General features: G+C 39.5%; 2 protein-coding genes across 3 annotated transcripts; both read left to right on the top strand.

Moving 5' to 3' along the window:
• Nucleotides 1–1,965: 1,965 nt before the first annotated feature.
• LOC111331262 (solute carrier organic anion transporter family member 4A1-like) lies at nt 1,966–10,410 on the top strand. 2 transcript variants are annotated; one of them, XM_088742729.1, is made up of 10 exons: nt 1,966–2,314; nt 3,953–4,137; nt 4,500–4,781; nt 5,007–5,248; nt 5,798–6,032; nt 6,579–6,732; nt 7,171–7,312; nt 7,599–7,768; nt 8,532–8,663; nt 9,360–10,410. In XM_088742729.1, exons 1-10 carry the CDS (start codon nt 2,118–2,120, stop codon nt 9,574–9,576), a joined length of 1,956 nt encoding a protein of 651 aa, XP_088598855.1. In that variant the 5' UTR covers nt 1,966–2,117; the 3' UTR covers nt 9,577–10,410. The 2 variants fall into 2 exon arrangements, 1 of the variants encoding a protein (XP_088598855.1); XR_015994512.1 differs by lacking the exons at nt 7,599–7,768; nt 8,532–8,663; nt 9,360–10,410 and having other exon boundaries at nt 6,579–6,917; nt 7,171–7,308.
• A 446-nt stretch (nt 10,411–10,856) lies between these two features.
• Nucleotides 10,857–20,207, top strand: LOC111331261 (uncharacterized). Its single transcript, XM_022936331.2, has 6 exons — nt 10,857–10,995; nt 13,486–13,771; nt 14,333–14,482; nt 15,140–15,216; nt 15,532–15,761; nt 16,222–20,207. Exons 1-6 carry the CDS (start codon nt 10,913–10,915, stop codon nt 18,075–18,077), a joined length of 2,682 nt encoding a protein of 893 aa, XP_022792066.1. The 5' UTR covers nt 10,857–10,912; the 3' UTR covers nt 18,078–20,207.
• The last annotated feature ends 924 nt before the right edge of the window (nt 20,208–21,131 follow it).

Raw genomic sequence — 21,131 nt, 5'->3', positions numbered from 1 at the left:
CATAGATAGATTAAGATAATTTTAATACAAGGTAGGTGAAAGTTTTGATTGGAATTACCCCAAAATATGTTATAAAATATATCGATAAACTTCTCTCCTTGCCAAAGGTCTACAAAAAATCGTGAAATCGTCATCACGGAATAGTCTCAATGCATTACAAAATTAGCCATAAATCGCAAGGAAATAACTCACCTAAGTCTTATCAGTTGTATTTATGTATGTAGAGCCCGTCGTCATAATTGTCGACGCATTAACTAAACAACTTACGACGTCTGAAAATTAAGTATACCTCCTCAGGGGAGAGAAGTCGTTGTCAGCGTGATGAAAATGTTTTTTAACCGAGCTGTTTCTCTTTGAAACAATGGAGTAAGTGATAGAAAGTATGAGGAAATCTCTGGGTCAAGCGATAGTTTGTTTGAGCAAATTTCAAACGTTTTTAAGCTGCCACTTTTCTCCTCGAGCTCCTTCGAGGATCTGTCGGGAAAGGCAAGATCACGGGAACTCCGGATGACTCACTGTAGACATAAATTCAGTTGTGCTTCGCTCCTTAAGCGACTTATTTGTACCTGTTTAATCACTTTCACCAGAGTGTGGTGAGGGTCGCACAACAGAGCGAGGCTCCAAATTAAGTGCGCCCAATATCCCACCCATCCCACCCCACGGGAGGACATCCATCACACAGTAATCTCGTGTGTGGGCGTCTCCTACCCCAACCCTGCAGGAGACGGAACCTCTATTTATTCGTCCCTATCCGAGAAGACTAGAATATCTAACCATTTCTTGATGTTATAGAAAGGTAGCAAATTCTTCTCAATTATTTTAAGACCCTGAGTGTTGGTCCTGCTCATCATGGCAGAAGAAAAGGCTCAGTTTTGAGCCAATTATTGACGCTGGTTCGTTCTCATAGATCACAACAAATGAACAATGTAGGTGTTAAATCACTTAAACGTATCACGATAATATTTAATGCTCAAGCACACCATTTCAATCTCGTGCTGTTTCGAGGTAGCTGTTTCAGCGCTCTTTTGTATTACCAAGCCAAGAAAATAGCTAGAGGTACACTCAACACAATTAAACAAAACTTAAAGGCTTTAATGAGTTATTTCTTGGCGATTCATACTTAATATTTCCAAATTTCGAGACCAATAAGGATGTCAATTTCACAATAAACCTAGCGCATGAAGAAAAGTTTGTTCTTCGTTTTCATTTCATATTTCGTAATTGTTCAAGCAAAAACTTACGATTCCCATATATCAACGTGACCCGAATCAATTTCTGATTAAAGAAAAAAAAGCGATGAAAGAATGATGAACTCTCTCCAAAATCGATTTTTTGGACGTGGAAACTGTCTCGCCATACACTTCTTTCTAGCGGGCCGCGATGTCTTCCCCGTGGCGATCTCAAGAATCTTTGCGCAAACACAAGGATCGGTTACTGGCACCTCATTCCCTATTTGCTCTTCTCCGTCAGAGTAATCTGAACTGTTATGACTTTTCGTATGTTTTTATAAAATGTGTCAGTCAAAGTTATGATCGTAGTCGTTATCCCTGGGAGGCGTGACTTGCTGAGCCGCAGATTAGCCGCATTTTTTTCGCGTTTTTCGGGCGAGCGAAAGCCGCTAGGCGAGCGCGAAAGGGTGACGCACGCGCTAGAGGAGAGAGATATCGTTACAAATACCCAGATCCTTTTAGTCCAAGTATGTTAGAAGTGAATCAAAAGACAACTTCAAGGTTTTGCTATGCAGACAGGCGATTCTGTGTTACTGGCTAAGACCGAGTCAGACTATCGATCGTGATTTCGTTACTTATGATGGGGCAATCGGGAACTACTGTGATCTCCGATTTCCTTTGATCCTAGAAATGAGCGGGCTTCTAAATACACATAATTTTCCATGGTCGAGTTACCGGCTTTGGCTGGTGTACTTCGGTCATGCTCCAGCGCTTACATAGCCTCAAATCAGACTACCTTCGAACTCAGACTCCATTGACCGATAAACAACTAACACATTATCGGAGGATTATCAGAAACCCCTCCTAAAAGGACGTTCAAAAGGACGTCTTATCGAAAGTCTTTCTACAGTGTTTAAGGTAGTTTAGATTACAACTTGCGGCATAGCAATGCCGGTAGAAGAAGACGAACAATCTAGGTATCGCTATGGCTGGCTTGAATTTCGTCCATCATGGCTACAGTTTCTTAACACTCCAAAATGGTTTCTGTTCACCTTGAGTCAGTATTTCTTCACCCAGAGTATCCTCGTTAATGGCGTCTACCCGGGTTCGATCAGCACGATCGAGAAGCGGTTTGGTTTCTCCAGGTCAGTGTGATTGTTTTAAAAATTCGGTGATTTCAATGCAACTTGTATGAGGTAAACTCACTGCATACAACGGACAATGGCTCAAGTCCGAAATGATTCCTCTAAATTTATTGCTGAATGAACTTTCACTAGCAGACACCTTCATTAAGCGGAAGTGGACAACAACAAAATCGATGGATAATTTCCTACATGACATGTAGTCTTCGTGTAAATAGGGATTAAATCATGTTTTCATCGATTAAGTTATATGACCTTTAAACGTTCAAAAAATGCTTTGTTCGAGTAATTAAGTTTCATTTCATCGAAACACGAAAAGGCCAGATGTGAAACGCCTCTACTCTTTTTGCAGTTACCAATTATGTAACTGCACCTATGTTAGGGGACATTAGCATAATAATCAGTTTAATTACTCTTTTTGTAGCTTACAGCTAAATTACAAGAGTGGTCAGGATACAAATCAATAACATCAAGCATTTAACTAAGAATATCTGTACGTAATAAGTTTATCGAGACGGTTAATAAAAGCCATAGCGAGATCATCCATCTCTAAGAGTGCCTGAGTGTAGATTGTATCCATGGGTCACATGCATGAGTCACATCAAGTGTTATGTAACCGCACCTGTGTTAGCGGGTATTAACATGAGTCACATGTTTCTCTGTATAGTTCGCATTTCGATACAGGTCAACACAATGACAAAAGAGTCAAATGTGACAAACGATGCCGCTTTTAATCAACAAAATACTTGTTGAAAACTGTGTAGGCTTGCTCGAAAAAACATAGTTTTTTTCACGCATGTGAAAAAAACTATAGCTCGACTTTGAGCATTTAACACAATACCAGACCAAATTACACTTACCTCACCTACTGCAATTTCATTTCAATCGTATTGAAAAATGAGCGTTGATATTCTACTAAGATAGTATAAAACCTTATTCTATATTCGAGACCATACTCATGCATCTATTACTTCAAATTAGCGTGACCCGCGCGACCTTGTTAGCTCTTTCTGAGCGCTAGTGCAGTATTGCATTATGAAAACCCTAGAATCGGGCTCGTATCTTGTTAGCTGGAGTTCAGCGTCGTTGTTTATCTATCTTCAAACATTAAGCCTAAGATTTTCAATTTCATCATCTGCAATTTGTTCGGAGCCTGTCTTCTTTAGCAAGCAATTACTTCGAGATTTGATTTTTATGAGGTTGACCCTTAATCCGACTGTTGATTCTCTCTTCTAGCTGCTACACATTCCCTTGATAGCTGTAAACGCGTATCTCAGTGAACGAATAAATAAATCACCAACTTTCTTCAGTTACGTTGGGATACTTAAAGAGAAGTTTCCACCGAATTGATAAACACAGTGGATTTGAAAAATACCATTTATTGTGTAGGAAACTTCCTGCAGGGCAATCATCATGTTTCACTACATGGTTCCATCTCAAGCGACGATTTATTATTATTGTTGTTGTTGTTATTATTATGGAGGGTTCGCCAAATTGGACGGCTGGAGACCGTGACACTCGTTTTAAGAGCGTAATTGTTGAATTTCAACTAAGTGTACAGATTCCTATGTAATTTTGAGTTCTCATCTGCTCATTCTGTTACTTTTCTTTGTTGTGAAGTATTCTGTCTTTTCGCGCTAGTTACATGATGGGCATGGTGATGAGCAGTTATGAGATAGCAGCTACGATCCTAACTCCGCTGATCAGCTATATCGGTGGCTCGCGAAAGAAGCCGCTGTTTTGTGGCTGGGGTTTGTTTGCAATGGGAGTTGGATTCTTTATCTTCATGCTGCCTCATTTTCTTTCGCCTCCATACGAAGCCACAGGTAGGTGCACTCAGATGGGCCATTTCCTCAGTTATTCTTTGCTCTTTTTTCTCACGACCCCTTTCAGCTTCTTTGTGGTTTTCCCATATGATACAAAGTACTGCTATTAAAAAGGACCTGTACCGTCCTATGCGATCCACTTTCCAACAACCCTTGAATGATCACTTCTCGTAAGACTTCTTTATGACTTACTTCTGTTCTTGAGCGACAAACTATGCTCCTCGGACAAGAGAATGTGAGGTTATGTTCTCTTTCCACTGAGAATTCCGAGCTGTGGCCAGAACTGAAAGACAAATTTTGGCAGGAATCCAAACTAACTTGACATTTCCACTTTACATCGTCTTTTGTTTTTAACGCACCAGCCACCGTCATAGAATCCAACGTGAGTATTAGTGACATAAGCCGCGTCATTGACACGGGACTTTGCTGGGCAAATCACACCAATCAACTTGGAACGAACCAGTGTAAAGAAGAAACCACAGGTGGAAACACTCTTTACTACGCGCTTTTCGTCCTGGGAATGGTTGTAGCTGGAGCAGGTTGCACTCCGATGTACACGTTGGGAATCCCATACATGTATGAAAATGTCAAAGCTAAGGTGACGCCAATGTACGTTGGCATATTTGTGGCTTGTGGGATTCTTGGTAAGTAACCATGGTAACTGATGATAAACATCACTCTTACAAAGGCCGAACTAAAATTTTCATCTTATCTTGAATAGTTATTCCTTTGTTTCTTAGGCGTTGCTGTGGGATTCATATTGATCTCCAGGTTTCTTTTAATGTTCGTTGAACCTGGTGTCACTCTTACACGGGCAAAACTATAAAGACTTATTTTCGTTTGAATAATACTTTTTGTTATTTTCTCAGGCGCTGCTGTGGGATTCGTATTGATCTCCAGGTTTCTTTTGATGTTTGTTGAACCTGGTGTCCAGACCTCACTGACCATACAGGATAAACGTTGGGTGGGAAACTGGTGGATAGGCTTTGCCATATTTGGTGCGATCTGCGTGTTCTGGAGCATCTGGATGATGGGAATCCCAAAGGAGTTTCCGATGACAAAGAAACGACGAGAATCAGAAGTGTCTCAAGCAAAAACGACGATCCACAAGGTAAGTAAATTCTTATGATACTTCCACTGAACAGGTAGTAATACAGGAGTAGGAGCCAGTTAGTCTGTCTTGGTTTTGATTGCAAATCGAATATGTGAAATGGAACCTCGTTGGGTCATTATGAACAGATAAGTGGCCATAAATACCCATAGAGACCCTTTTGAGACTACAAATGAAGAAGAGACTCCAGGAAATTTAGTCCTATAGTTTTGGCTGCCGTTCTTGTCTCAAAAACACTCCTTATAACGCTCTCTTTTGATAATTCCCTTATGCCTCGAACGTTTCACTTAGATAATGTCAATCACAGAACACGAGAAAAGGAATCACAAGAAAATTTATAAAAATTTCAACGCTAAAGAAGAGAGTGCAGAAAGTCAGGTTTTTTTTTAGAAAGAAGTCTCAGTTCTTTAGAGCAGATACCTGGATTGCCGTATCGTATGAATGAATTCTTCGGCCTTTCTTCATTAAAGATCCAAATGTTTGTTATGATTTCAAGTTTCCTTTTCAGTTAAAGAACATTGTGAAGGCAATAATTACTTTATGTCATAGGATGAAAAGGGATATTCGAGCTTGAGAGATATTCCTAAAGCCACAAAACTGTTATTTTCAAGTCTCCCGTTCGTCTTCATCACTGTGGGCGGCTGTTTAGAGGAATTCGCCATCACAGTTTCAGCAATGTTCATGCCAAAAGTGATTGAAGTTCAGTTTTACCAGATGCCAGAGAGATCCGCGTTAATTTACGGTTTGACGGTTGTACCATCTGCACTAGTTGGAAACTTATTGGGTGAGTCGTGTCTAGAACTGGTAATCAATCACAAAAGACCTGCGGGATCTCTACTAAATGAGAGATCTCTACCACATGAGAGATCTCGACAGGAATCTTGGAAAGATCCCGGTGGGAATCTCGCCAAACTCGTGCGGGATCTTGGCGCGACGTAGCAAAAGTACCTGAACTGTATTCTAAGCGCAAGTGATTCAGATAGGCATAGGCAAGTGAAAGAACAAGCAGACAAGGGCCAGCTATTCCTCGACTGCGTCACTGCTTTTGCAACTGCATGTCACCGGCGTTCTAACTGAATGCTTGCCACTAAAGTTATATACCACCGTCGTTCTATCCTGAATATCAAATCTAAGCCCGTATCATGACCTTTTCGTTTGTTTTGGCAGGTGCCGCCAGATAGCGAAGCTTCGCTGACATGGGTTTTTTTTTATACAAAGTTCAAGGCTTTTAAACGATTATTTAAGTTATATCCAGGAATCATTTATCTTGACTGAAGGTTTGGTAAATCGCGAATCATATCGCTAACTGCCAACGCATTTCTTGTTGCAGGGGCATACATTAACAAACGTCTGAAACTAAACTTGATCGGTGGCGCCAGAATGTGTTTCATTGTTAGTTTGTTTGGACTCGCTTGTAGCACTATGCTGTTTCCGAAATGTGACACTCCAAGCATAGCGGGTGTTAATACCCCATACCCTAACAGGTGAAAACAGAAAGAAAACAAAGATTTTTTATGTGATAGTAGTACAAAAGTCTGAAACTAAACTTGATCGGTGGCGCCAGAATGTGTTTCATTGTTAGTTTGTTTGGACTCGCTTGTAGCACTATGCTGTTTCTGAAATGTGACACTCCAAGCATAGCGGGTGTTAATACCCCATACCCTAACAGGTGAAAACAGAAAGAAAACAAAGATTTTTTTATATGATAGTAGTACAAAAGTAACTTTTACTGACCCGTGAAAAGAAAGAAAAATCTAAGCAAAAGATGTGACGGAAAGCTGGTAATGGAAAACACGCAACACTAAGCTGACTTATCTATCATCTCATTTTCGAGAAGCACGATTCGTTTGGCAATTTTTGCCCTTTAACTGAATTCTATCAACTGTTTTGAATTGTAAATGACAAATCTTTGATCCTTACAGCTCTGATCCTTATCAGCTCTCAGCACCATGTAACCAGGCCTGTAACTGCACTGGAGTGAGCTATTCTCCTGTTTGTGATGGACCGCTGTACTATTTTTCACCGTGCCACGCAGGCTGCAGAAAAGCGAATACAACGAGCAAGGTACGGTATATGGCGTATAGCGTACCCTGAAATGTTTCCTCACGTCACTATATTTATTTGTGATAAGCTTCGCTACTAACTGTGTTTTTTTTTTCATTTTGCTTAGAAGAAACTCATTACTGTGCTATATGTACGTCACCTATGTAAAACATACAGTGTACGGTGCTATGTTAATATAAGATTCAGCATTTAAAATTGGCAGCTGAATCACATAGGTAGTATTTTTGTGAAATATATCGATGATCTAATGAAGCTGTTCTGTTTTTATCATCATACTTTATTTAAGGGCCCAATTCTTTACTCTGACTGCGCCTGCGTCGCTAAATCTGGAAACTTGAAGAAAGGCAACTGTGACGCTGACTGCAAGCCTAAGTTGATATTGTTCATCGTATTTTTGACCTTGGTCTCGCTTCTTACGTTTACAAATAACGTTCCGGCGTTCATCGTCACATTAAGGTTTGATTGTATTCTACTCTAACCCTTCAACTCCCGAGATCTGATTTTTAATTTACCCCTTTAGTTGTTACAAATTACTTTGTAAATTAGTTACGAGAAATTTTTGTGAGTTGTTTTCCAACAGCGAAGTAGAGGGGAGAAATTGTATGAGGCAGGGAGGAAGAGAGAGATTCCATTGGGGAAGTGATTGTAATTCGAACTTCAGTATTTATCATCACATACTATATCTTATTGACCAAGCGCGAGGGCCGTGCTGGGAGAATATCGGCCCGAGGTCTTGACAGTACGGACCGAGGGCCGATATTCTTCCAGTACGGTCCCGAGCAAGCTTGGTTAATGAGAGATTTATTATACGACTGAAGTTCAAAGGGATACAAGTGCGGTATCATTCGGGACCATTCGGGACAGTGCCCGGTCCAATACTGAGAGAATATTGACCGGCAATAGAGCATTTTGATTGGTTGATTTTAGTTATTGGCCCTCTGACTGCCCGAGTCGTGTAATAAAGTGTATTATGGAAACAATCTGAACCTAACCCGTTACGAGAATGAAAAAAATGTTCAAGGAGAATTTTTAAGAGTAATATAGCCCTTGACCTATTGTGCACGGCTTAGACCTCTTAACCAAGAGGCTTGGTTATCCTGTACACCAGATTCTTGTATGATACGCAATGTATATTGTTATAGTCAGGTGCGTCCTGTGTAAAACCTGGTGACATTGTGATCTCAGTAGTTAAAGTAGGACATACATGGTTTTATTTCAGGAGTGTACCAGCTGGTCAGCAATCTTACGCTTTAGGACTCCAGAATGGCCTTTTGAGAATCCTTGGGGCCGTCCCAGCGCCTCTTATATTCGGAACCCTCTTGGACAAGACATGTATACTTTGGAGCTCAAGGTACTCATTCTAGAGTGCACTTATGTAACATCATGGGGCTGGTAAAAAATGGCTACTTTATATACATTTTAGCCGTGTAAATTTTCGTATGCTTTGCGCCCACTGAATTCACTGCCCTGTAACTGCGGAGGTTTACGCCCTTTTTTCTATAAAGGGGTTCAAGAGAATTTGTATTTAGCGGTTTGCATGGTAATTTTCCGATAGCTTTTTTTGAGTCGTTTCCCTGTCTACTCTGATCTGAGTACCAGTATCCCACGGCTGTTTCGAAAAAGCACTGGCCAGGTTGTGGCTGAACCACAGGTACAAGTGTCCACATTGGTTGCGAGTCCCCCTAGGTAATGTTGGCAAAATAGTACTCGTTAATTCTCTATTGAGGAGGTTTTTGAAGGCCTAAAATTGTAATTCAGATGGCCGAAAATTTATTCTGAACTTGGGAGAATCTTAGGTCCTCTTCCCTAAGACTAAACTCTTCTGCCCTTGCGGTGTCTATGCATACGAACAATGCCCCTTTTTACTTTTAACCGTTACTTGCGGGAACCCCAGTCATTGCCGGAACGTTTTTGCAACCCCGGTACATCACGCCATGATTAGCAGCGCATATAATTCCCTAAAAGGCCAGTCGCCTGTTGTGTAGAAGGGATCTGAAGTTCAATACCGGCGAATACTGAGTTAGTTTTCAAACGGTTCTACTTTAAGGTGCGGTGACCAGGGGTTTTGCCTTGAGTACGACCATGATGGGCTGGCCCACGTTCTGCTCGCCGTGTTGATTGGCTGCAAACTCATTACTGCTATAAGTTTTCTTCTGTGTTGGTTTCTTAGTCGGCGACTGCAGGCAAGAGAAGAGATTTTAGATGGGAATAATACCAAGGAAAATGAAGGAGAAAGTTCATTGTTGTACGAAACAGTCATGTAAGGACTATGGATTTGGACATTCAAAACAATATATACATCCAAAAAGATAAGATAGATTTATAGATACACAGGCATATTGCATAGAGAAGTTTGACGAAAATCAATGTAAGTGTACTTTTATTAGATATATGCTATTCTATCATCCTTTTTTAGACTGAGCGATCTCTCGCAAAAGGATTATAATGGAAAAGTTCTCGCCAGCTCTCGTTAGAACTTTTCCTAAAACCTAAGGTTGCAATTACTTTGTTTTCCTGTATTGATGAGTATTTTGCGATGCGTCGTTTTGTCCATTAGGAGGCCATTTTTTTAAATGACGAGCCTTCCAATTTAACCGAAAACACTGATAACTTTTATCATTGTTGAAGCGTTCCACTACATCCGACATGACGACGTAAGGGAATGGCCAATGCACAGAGCTGGACATTATAGGGAGAATGGGGCCGAGTATCACACCAATCTTGCACCTATATTATTTAAAGAGTACCACATTTCATGTTTCAATAATGCTTCTCGTGTAACAGAGAAAACATAATGTGATCAAACTGTATCAGTAACAAGAAACAAGAGCTTCAAGTTCGGGGAAAAAAAAAAACATTAACGAAACAACCAGAGAGAGAAGCAGTGGTTCATCCACCTTGTAGAGGGTGACTTACAAAACCTAATGTGATCTCTGTAATGAAAAAAAGCTGTCAGTGAAGCCGGTCTACTTGAAAGAATTGCTTCATCAATCATCGTTAAAAGATTATCATGGGAAGATTACTTTTGGCAATTGGAACGCACTGTACTGACTGTTTCCGTTTCAAGTTAAAATACGAAAAAAAAAAAAAAAAAGAAATGAGAACTGACCACCGGAATTAAAAAAAGTAGCTGTTGTGATTAAATTACCAAAATGGAGAAGTTGCCGTTAATCGAGGTTCGATTGTACTTCTATTGTAGAATATCGTGACGTGTTCTCCCCAGGGTGTTCCTTTCCCGCTTTATTTTTTTATCCAACATCCTCAAGACCATTCATCGATGAAGGCCATTGGCCAGCATGCTGGCGTACTTGTCAAGATCGAAATAGAAAACAGATGTTGAACAGATGTTAAAGTAATGATTGACTTTTCCGGTGCTGTCAGGAAAACATCTCACCTCTCTATTGTTTTCGAAAGCGAGCTGCGTTATTTAATACCAGCACACTCTTTCGCATGTGATTTTCACATCACATCTGATTAAGTTTGTCTATTCTCGGCTACTTCGGTTTGTCTTTTTATGTGACAGTGAAACCAGCATTGAGAAGAACACGGAGATAATTTTCCCTCTTGTTAGTATCAAACTAGGGTTTATTACCAGAAGCAATGAAAGTTCTTTTGCAAAACAAGGAGTTGTGGCAGAGATTCAGACAGCATCAGACAGAGATGATGATCACAAAGTCCGGCAGGTATGGTTAGAATTTTATTCTAGTCTGAGTTGTGAGTAAACTCTCTTGATCTGAGACGAGGGTTTTTTTAGATTAACAAAAGCTTTCTTCTGTCGACCATTTCGACTCAGAAAAAGCCTTTTCAAGGAGCTTATTCGCAGTCTGTAAATCTCCCTGCTGATGCGAAAATTAATCCCGCCTGTCAGTTTTAAGCTTTTGTACACCAGATTCCAGAGTCAACCTCAGAAATTCGTCATTTTGGTACGTTTATCTTAATATGTACGGGTGTACCCTCTTGGTCTCAAACGCCCAAGGAAAGTATACCAGATGGATAAAATTGCTTCTGCATTTCAGAACTGACTGGAACTGTCTATGAATAAGACTCTGTATTTCTCCGTAATTGAAGTTTGTACAAATATCTTAGAGACCATTTTCGATCAATCAGCATCATCTGATCGCAGTTCTGTGTATTTCACTTGCTTTTGTATATCAGTAAAGTTCTTTATAACAGTTTTAACCCTGGACGTATTTTAGTGCGTACGTGACAAACTATTTCATAGGTGCAATGTTCCACCACGCCAATAATTACACGTCGGGGAAATTTGACAGGATATCTCCACAGAGCTTACATAATGCAGGCAACACTGAAATGATTTCATTCGCCGCTTTAATGATTTTATTGGCATCAACGCTTCCCTATTACACTAAACACTGAGAGGATGACCCTCGAAAAGTTGACATGGGGTTATTTCATGTTTTGGGCATGAAGTGTTTTAATTATCACAAGATGCCCTTATCACTTCAAGGTTTCGCACCACCGCTGATACCCTGGTGATAGGGAGAGAACAGACGCAGGTCTGGTCTGGTTTGTCGAGGTGATGTCAGCGATGAAAAATAAAAACCAGACACCGCGCCACTTTTACACAACACACAAATTATGACACACAACTGAAAAAAAAAAAAAAAAAAGGAGAAATTTGTTAAAGGTTGAGTATCACTGTTATACCACACTGCACAGCAATTATAACAGGCGACGACAAGACCACAGACTCAATGTTAGAGAAATCATTATAACGAGAAGAAATCTAAGGAAGTTGCTATTGTTACATGCTAAGAGACTCTAGTACATAATTTATATATAATTCGTATGTTAAAGACCACCAAACGACTCCGCTAAACGATGATTTATCATAACATTAATTTAAGCTAGAAATTATACAGGAAAACGAATGTTTTACTTCGGGAGCTTAGCTAATCTGTAATTAGCAGCTCACACCTTCTAGTGCAGACACAGCTCCTTATCGGGTAGTTTGGAAAATATGGAATGCTAGAATTCGGAACAGGAACCGGAATACTGGGAATACCCGGAATTCCCGGAATGACCTAAAAATAACAAATTTAAAAATAAATAAATAAATAAAAGTATATAAATAGATAGATAAATAAATAAGAACATTGATGATTAAAAATTAATGGTAAATTCACAACTTACTTTATTAAAAAAAAAACACTTACCGGCACTGTTCATGGAAATGCATGTACTAGAATTAAAAAAGGTCTGCGTCAGCTAGGCCAGTACTCATACAGCCTAAGCGATGAAATATTTCTACTTTCCCTTCCCCCTGGATGGGATGCTAGTCCATCACATGGTTACTCCCCGTTTTAAATTCGCCTCCACCCATTTACACACCTATAGGGTGTCTAGCCAGGGCGCCATAACCATTAGGCCCGCACGCTTTTCCAGCCAGAACCATTGCAGAAGATTAAACAAATGCAATATTTCCAATTAGTTTAAAAATCTCCGAACTATTATTCTACCTAAAATAATTATTAACCACACATTGGGAGCTATCAAAGCAGCTACCATTAAGACCAGCCGTCTACAGTTAAAATTGCGACGGATCGTCAGTTACTCGACACCTTTTCGCGTCTATTATAAATACCTTGAATATATACTATTAAATTATTTAAATCATTAAAGTATTTAATTAAGTTGTAAATTTACCATCAATTTTAATCATAAATATTCTTATTTAGTTATTAATTTACTTTCATTTTTTTAAAATTCATTATTTTTCGGTCATTCCGGGAGTTCCGGGTATTCCAAGTATTCCGGTTCCGGTTCCGAATTCCGGCATTCCATATTTTCCAATCTACCCTCCTTATCGCAAAGTCAATGAAATGGTTTGAGACGATTTCTGTACTGGTGGACAAGATCCCTAGTAAGATTCAGTGAATCTCATGCGATCACGTGGCAACTTGATATTCACGTTTTCAAGACGTCTGACAAACCCGAAGCTTCAAGTATCATGTACCTGAAATTCTGGTGGGAAATGGGAAGAAGCTCGAAAAATACGGCATAAACAATTTTAATTTGGTTCAACTGATTGATTAGTTTCGATTTTCCCTAGCGCCTTGAGCTTGTCTCTTCTCGGTGTGTATGAAAATCACAGGTTGGTATGTAAGATGATGATTTTTTTTCTCTCTGCTTTGCCTTAAATCTCTTTGAAGGAGAATGTGCCCAATTATCTCACTGAAGTTCGAGGACCTTACTCCGCGTCAATTTTATACAGTTATGATAGACTTTGTATTGATGGATGAGTACAGATATTCCTTTGACACGAGAACTAATACCTGGGTACCTTACTGCCGTGAGTTACCGGCTGAGGAAGGCTATGCCAAAGTGTTTGTTCATCCAGAAACGCCTTGGAATGGAGCCACTCTCATGATGAACGGGCTCACCTTTAAAACACTGAAGCTCACGAACAGTTTTAAAACGGCGGAAAAATCACCACAGGTAAGGCCTTTTTAGAGTGGGGAGAGAATGAGAACTCAAAGTAAAACAAGCAATCTGCGAGTTTTCCAAACCAATTGCATTGTAATGCGTGACTGGTTCTGGGACATAGGTCACTTGATCACAGTCACTTCTGCGCTTGGTGTCAGTGAGGTGTTTTCATTGGCTCCCTGTATTAAGCCTGACTAAAATAAATCAGGGAACAGTGAGGATAGCTCCTAACTTGGGATACGCCAATTCCCCTGAGGTTATGAAAAGATATTCTTTCGAAGTGGAGTTTGTTTTGCGAAAGCTCCGCATAAAGGACAACCTAGAAGTGAAGTGAAAGTGATGTAGGAGCGGATAACATGGAAAGGACTATCTAAAGGAAGAGAAATGGTATTTCTAGAGAGAAAATTTACCATACAGATGTCTAATTAAAGAGGACTACAAAATAAGAACTAAAGATGGGACCACAAACTACTTCGGGATACTTAAAACGCTCCAGCTAACGCCTTTATTGTGCTTCTCATTCCTTTCATTTCCTCCCCAGTGGCCTGAGTGATGTTTTTGTCCTTTTAACAGGCGATTCTTCTTAGCACGATGAGGCGATACACGCCCCGTATTCACGTATTAGAAAGTCCCAATGGAATTTACTTTGATTATAAATTGAGAAAAGAGTTCTACTTCTCTGAGATGGAGTTTATGGCTGTGTCTCAGTACAGAAACAAGAATGTAAGTTCACACTTCTATCTTACAATGTTGGGTCGGTTGACATTTCATTTGAGGTTAATTTTGATTCAAAGATTTTCCTACGAATCCTCGGTCTGTCCTTACCCCTTTTTACTTGTACTCCACGTATATTCATAATACATTCTTTAGGAGAGGTACCTTAGCTTCCATGTCGAGGTAAAGGAATAGTGCCTAAAATACGATAAGAATCCTTCTAATTGAAGTCGGGCTGGTATTACGGAGAGTAACATGAGTTTGCTGCAACCCTAACCAAGGCACTAACTTAAACTAAAGATAAAGGATGCTTAATAGAATTTACTTGGCTTGTCAAACTTGGAAGGTTTCATTGACAGAAGAAACAGGTTACACAGCCTGTTTTAACCTGTTTCACCACAGAAGTCACAGCGACAAGACAAGTGGACAAGTCGTTTCGTGTGACATGGTCTGAATTCATACCACTGATCGTGGCAGCAAATCTATTTCACAGAGGCGAAGATTTTCCCAAATGATCCCCATTTTACACGGGAGGAATAATTTTTGCGAAATATTCCCGCCACGAGTTACGGTTACTTGTTTTTTAGGCAGCACATCTGTAATGTCATGTTGCAAATGTCATTTGTCGAGTCATTTAATTGACTTTTTCCTTCTTTCGTTTTTAAGATCACCGAACTCAAAATAGACGCCAATCCATTTGCCTCGGCTTACAGAAGAGACGGATTACACGGTCAAGCTAAAAGGTGAGTTTGGTCTCATATGTTGCGCAGCATTCCGGTTTTGCAATTCCTATTCTCAGACGACAAAGGGGTTCTTCCGTTTTGTGGAGATAAAAGAGGAAGTGACATTGTAATGTAAGGAGTATTTTGGTAAGAGGAGGCTGCTAAACCATTGAAGTAGTCAGGGGCCATGGAATGTTATCCTTTTAGCCACAGGGTTACTTAAACTGAATCACCCTTTGAGGCCTGGTTAGGCTTGGACATGCTGTCCTACTTATTTTCCCCGCTTTTTACTACTATGCCATGTTCCCTTACCTAAATTTGTCCGCGTGACAATAGACGCCGCATGGAAAGTCAGGTTACGTGTGGGGACGAGAGAACCTCGGATGATGGTCCACCGTCCAGTAGTTCAAGTGTCCAGGATTTTATTGTCAACGGAGACGAGTTAGATAAAGAAAGTAACCAGTCATCTTCAAACGAACATCCTGAAGAATCTTCGCTTGAAGAAAGCTTCATCCCTAACGAGAAAAAAGCTCTAGGGATAAACTTTTTCACACCCAGTCAGCAAGGTATGAACGATGGTTTAAAACTTCGTTGAAAATGTTGTGACTAACTTTTTCATGTAACGAGTGGTCACTGTCACCATAATTACGTATGTTTAGGATAGTGATTATCTGCTTTAGACGCTAACAATTCGATCTAAAATAGATACAGTGAAGCCTATGGTTTTTTCTTAAAACCTGACACGTTTCCAAAGCTACATACTTCGAAAAAAGATTGTTGATGGTGCTCACATGCTGCTTGAATTTACACAAAAGTTAAAGTTGCTCAGAATCTCCTTTACCTAACGTATTGCATGAATTTTCCGGATAAGGGATATTTTTTCTTTGCTTTGCTTTTACTGCGGGACTCTCATAATATCTAAACAAATTCAAATCTCAAATAATACAGAGTAAACTGATCCTATAGCACAAGTAGGGCATAGTGTTGTAGCCCTCCCTTAATTTTTTTCGTTCTGTTATATAACAGGAATCAGCAAAGCTCTACCAAACGTAAACAGCTCAACTCGAGCCGAGTTGAATAGCCAAGAACAAGCAGGAATAAATAGCCAGGAAGAAATACTATCCAATGTGTCACCAGTCACTCAAAATCAAACCCAAAGTGAAACTAGTGACAACGAGTCGAATCTTGTGTGCGAAGAATCCCGTGAATGGATGTGGGGATTTGACCACCAGATGTTAGCGAGATATGAATTTGAAAACTCCATTGAAAGAAGCCAGAGAGCCAGCCATGGTCCTCGATTGCAAAATGCCGATTACGCCAAAGAGTCCTTTAGCGATGAAACTAAAACAAGAGTGAGTAGGAGGAAAAAGTATGTGCCTAGAAGGCTTCAAAGAAGGGAAGATCTGTCTTCACTAAACACCTGTTCTGCTTCAAAGAACGAAGAAGAAACAAACGAGGGCGAAGCAGTGGATATACAGAACTTAAACGAAGAGAGTGTTAAGTTATCACAACCGAGTAACACCCACAGCGACGATGATACAATACAATCTGTATCTACAAGGTGCTCAGAAGAAATTGAAAGGACACCCATCGCACGTTGCGGTTCACATCAGCCAGAGACAGTCAATTCCTACGTGGACGCTGTGTTGCCATCCAGTGTTAGGACTAAATCAGGAGTTTTGTTTGTGATTGGTCAGAATGCGTCACAGTCGGCGAGCAGTGTAGCCGACGAACAAGTGGCTGGTGTCACCAGTTCTTCTACAAGGACAGAGGACCTTACAGGCTCTTCTCTTGATGCATTGATTGTGTTGTGTTCAAAAGCCGGGATGAATACGCTGGGCAACCGAGATTTAACCGAAATTATAAATAGCCAAACAGTTATCAATGCTTCACTAGAAGCAGACGAAGTGGTGAGTTCAGAAAGTAGCGGTTCTACTTTGCGTAAGGAAACAGAAGAAACATCGACTGATTCTTCCATTCGTCAGCTTTCTGAAGGATCAAATAGTACCTCCTCAATTTCTCTGACCCCTCAGACTGTTGAACAAAAGACTGTAGGGCCCTGTGTCGTCTCAATGTCGTCTCAGTACAATGGACGTGCGTCAACATCCCAGGCAACAGTGTCTACTTTTGCAGTCATCAAGAGTAGCGGGAGTACTATCATAGCCGACCCAATAAATCAGACACCGAAAGTTACCGACGTTCACCGACAGTCACCGACAGTTACGGTTGAATGTCGGGGGGGCGCCACTGCGGTGACAACATCTTGTGTCGAGAAACCTTACCCTGTGATCGTTGAGACATATTCAAGGTCTCATGTGTCGAATACTTCCAATCGCGGACAACAACTGGACAGAAAACAAACGAGATACAAACATATCGCTCCTGCTCCCAGCAAGTCAATAAACGCCAGTTTTGATGAGCCCGCGTGCAATGCTCCTGTGACTAGTAGTGATTGTAATAGCGGGATTCTTTATCCCACAATATTGGATACTTTCACTCTGGCAAATTTTGATGGACTCAATGCTGCAGAGAAACCAGATTTGTATTTCATTCCACCTTATAACTCACCCCTGCCCGAAGTTAATCAAGGATATGCTTTTGCGCCATATCGTTTTGGTGTTACGCCTGTGGAAAAAAACTTTATGCAGGAATTTAGGTTGGAGAAATTCTACTCGTTTTCTTCAGCAAGAGAATTTGTGAAGTCTCCCGTTCGACCTCAAGCTCGCCACTACAAAACGACCCGCACAAACTTTAGCCGACTAAGCCTTGAACCTATTTGTAGCGTGATTCATCCGCTGAAAGGATCCATATTACCGTCTCTATCTGATAATTCTGCCATCAGTGAAGTTTCAGCTCAAAAAGCATGGGGATGGCGGAGTTGATAGGTTTGATAGATAACCCACGGGTATTTGTCTGCCGTCTGTGCTCGGGGTGGAGAATTTGAATCTTGTCTGGGTGGGGTGAGCCATGTGAACCGGAAATTCTAATTCTTTCCAGCGTGAGAAACGCGTTTTAATGGAAGAGTCTAAAAGTAAAGAGTCTGCTTTCGCGAGCGAATCGCTTAGAAAGCCAATTTTCACATCGTGGAATGATGTGTCGTGAAATCGTCCGAAAATATTTTCCATCTTAATTGATTTGGCCTATAGACTTTCAGGTAAGTATTGACTATGATCTTTCATTTTGGTTAGTCTGCTTACTGATGAACTTGAACTCGTTTAAATATTTTCTCCATCTTGAACTTATTCGGCGTATGGAACTTAAGTTAAGCTTTGTCTTTGAACTTTAAATGTCTTTTCAAATCTTGTTCTCCAATGGATATGATTATTTATCGTCCTCTTGCAAAGTGTATTATATATGTAAATTTAATAATTTGTCATTGCATTTATCTGCCTTTTGTTGTTTTGTTATTTCTATTATATATCATTACTATCCATTAATTTTTTTACTTGTCTTTGTAATTAATATTGTTATGCCTCCTAAGTTACCATGCACAGTTTGCAGATTTAATATCCATAACCATCACCGTGCAATCTTCTGTGATAGCTGCCATAATTGGACACACCTTGGATGTACTCCTTTTACCAGACTAGAATACAGTGCTATGTCTTTATCAAGTCATGACTGGTACTGTTCAGCATGTCTGGCTAGTTTTTTCCATTCAATCATTTCGACAATGATATTGATTTCTTCTTTGCACTGTATGATTTTAATCTTCAGGGTGTTTTTAATGCGGAATTGCTTAAACAGAAGAAATTCAACCCTTTTTTTTGATGACCCTGAGACATCTCATTTATTAACAAACTCAAACCTAGATCCCAATGCTAACTTTTTTGCAGCTAATTCTCCTACCCTACATAAATTATGGCAGTTTAATATGGGCATCTACTTATGCTTCTTACCTTAAACCCCTTTATGTACTTCAAAAGAAAGCCGTTCGTATAATTACTTTTTCTCCTTCGCGCACATCCTCTAATCCCCTTTTTTCTAAGCATGATATTCTCTCACTTTACTCTATCTATAAATTCCATGTTGCCTGTTTTGTATTCTCACATTTTAATAACCTTTTACCTGCTCCTGTTTCCTCGATGCTTGATTTTAATTCTGAATATCACAATTATTTGACTTGTTCACATTTTAATCTGCATAAAACTTGTCATAAATATCAATTTGCTATCACTTGGCAAGCTCCTATTATTTGGAATGATATTCCATTATTGGTACACAATAATTTCACATTAAGCAACTATAAAAAAAAATTAAGACTGTACTTTTCTCTCAGTAGTTAATTAGCCTATGCATAATCTGCATCCTTATAGGACTATATTAGGTGTATTTGTTTGTATTTGTTTGTGTGGTGTATAGGAATTTATTATTAGTTGTTTAAATATTTAAACTAGTTGCCAAGCATTGCATCTCAATTGTAAGTTTTTTTTTTTCAGACTGACCTTTTCTTTCTTGGTTTAATTGTATTGCAAACTGTCAATCAATATTGGAACATTGCACCACCATATTAATGTTGGTGAGTTCCTGTAAAAAAAATTACCAGCAGTTTGACAGTAATTTGTAGGATTAGCTGTGTTGGTGATGTGATCAAAGACTAATTGGTATGTTGCGATGATGTTCGGTCTTTTAATGCCTTATAAAAAAGGAACCTACTGTATTGAAACTGATAGGGCAGGCAGTTCCTGAGTAGGAGTTTTTTGCAAGTAACTCCTCTTCATGAATCATTACACACTAAGTACAGTTCATATGAAAATGTTTTGTTGAGAACATCCTGTTGGCAGTAGTGTTGTGAAGATTTAAAATCAATAATGTTATATTTTAAACTTACATTGTAGCTTTTCCCCATTCAAGTTGAGGTTATATTCTGTATCACATATATGGTATATATATATAAGCGTACAGGGGCTGATTAAATATATTTATTTATTAAATGTTAATTTTCTTTAACAGAAATGGTTTTGTTTGTACAAAAAAAGGAGAAATGTTAAATAAATTTTCCATTTACTATACATTTATGTGTGTTGATTTTAGTCAGGACTGTGGGTGTGAGATGATTGGACATGAAACTACCCCTGAAACAATGAAATTTCTGACATATTATTAAATGCGGTGTATTATTGGGTACTTGCAGCCCCAATACTGAAATAACATGTTGAAAAAGCAATTTTGTGCAAATTGATAACAGGGTCAATGCAGGGGAAGAGAATTTTGGATTATTCCATGACAAAGGTGATATTTGCTCAACATTTTTCCTGAATTTGTTCTTACAAATGTTATCTTTAACGCATTTGTCCTTGTTTAGAGCAGGACAAATCATGATATGTTACTCAGATTTACACCACATTTGTCCATATATACACCCAGAAGCAAATGCACAATTATCCTATTTATCTTTAGGACAAATGTCATATTTGTCTTCAAGTCAAATACTGAAAAATATGACAAACATCACATTTGAACCACATTTGGACTGTATTTGATGTCAAATCTGTTTTTTCGCCCAGTGAAAGCTTTCTTCTACTCTTGTAAAATTTTCACGTCTTTTGCTGACCATAGGCCATTGAAGCCCTCGGCTTTGGCTGTTCTAGTATATTTCTCTTCCAATGTGTGAATAGCAGGAATAAATAATATTAAATGTTTACAAGCGGAAAAACCCAACAGCAGCGCCAAAAACCAATACATGACTTTGCTAAAAGTCACATCAAGAAACGTTCAATATTGGGTGGGACATTTGAAAGCAGTTTTCGGGGCGGGAATTTGAACGAGCTAATCTTCAAAGGTTCAAATACCCGGAGGGTTGTTCAGGCGAGAGGGTGGGGAATTTGATCAACGCATTAACTACGAACAATACAGATGGTACTCAAACACCAGAAGAATTACTTGTTACTGTAAAGATAAAGAGGTAAAGATACCCTCCTAAACCGATAATAAAA

The sequence above is a fragment of the Stylophora pistillata genome, chromosome 13 (assembly GCF_964205215.1).
Source record: "Stylophora pistillata chromosome 13, jaStyPist1.2, whole genome shotgun sequence".
Lineage (NCBI taxonomy): Eukaryota > Metazoa > Cnidaria > Anthozoa > Scleractinia > Pocilloporidae > Stylophora > Stylophora pistillata.
The sequence above is the reverse complement of the archived record's forward strand: the minus strand, read 5'-3'. Positions and strand labels throughout refer to the sequence as shown.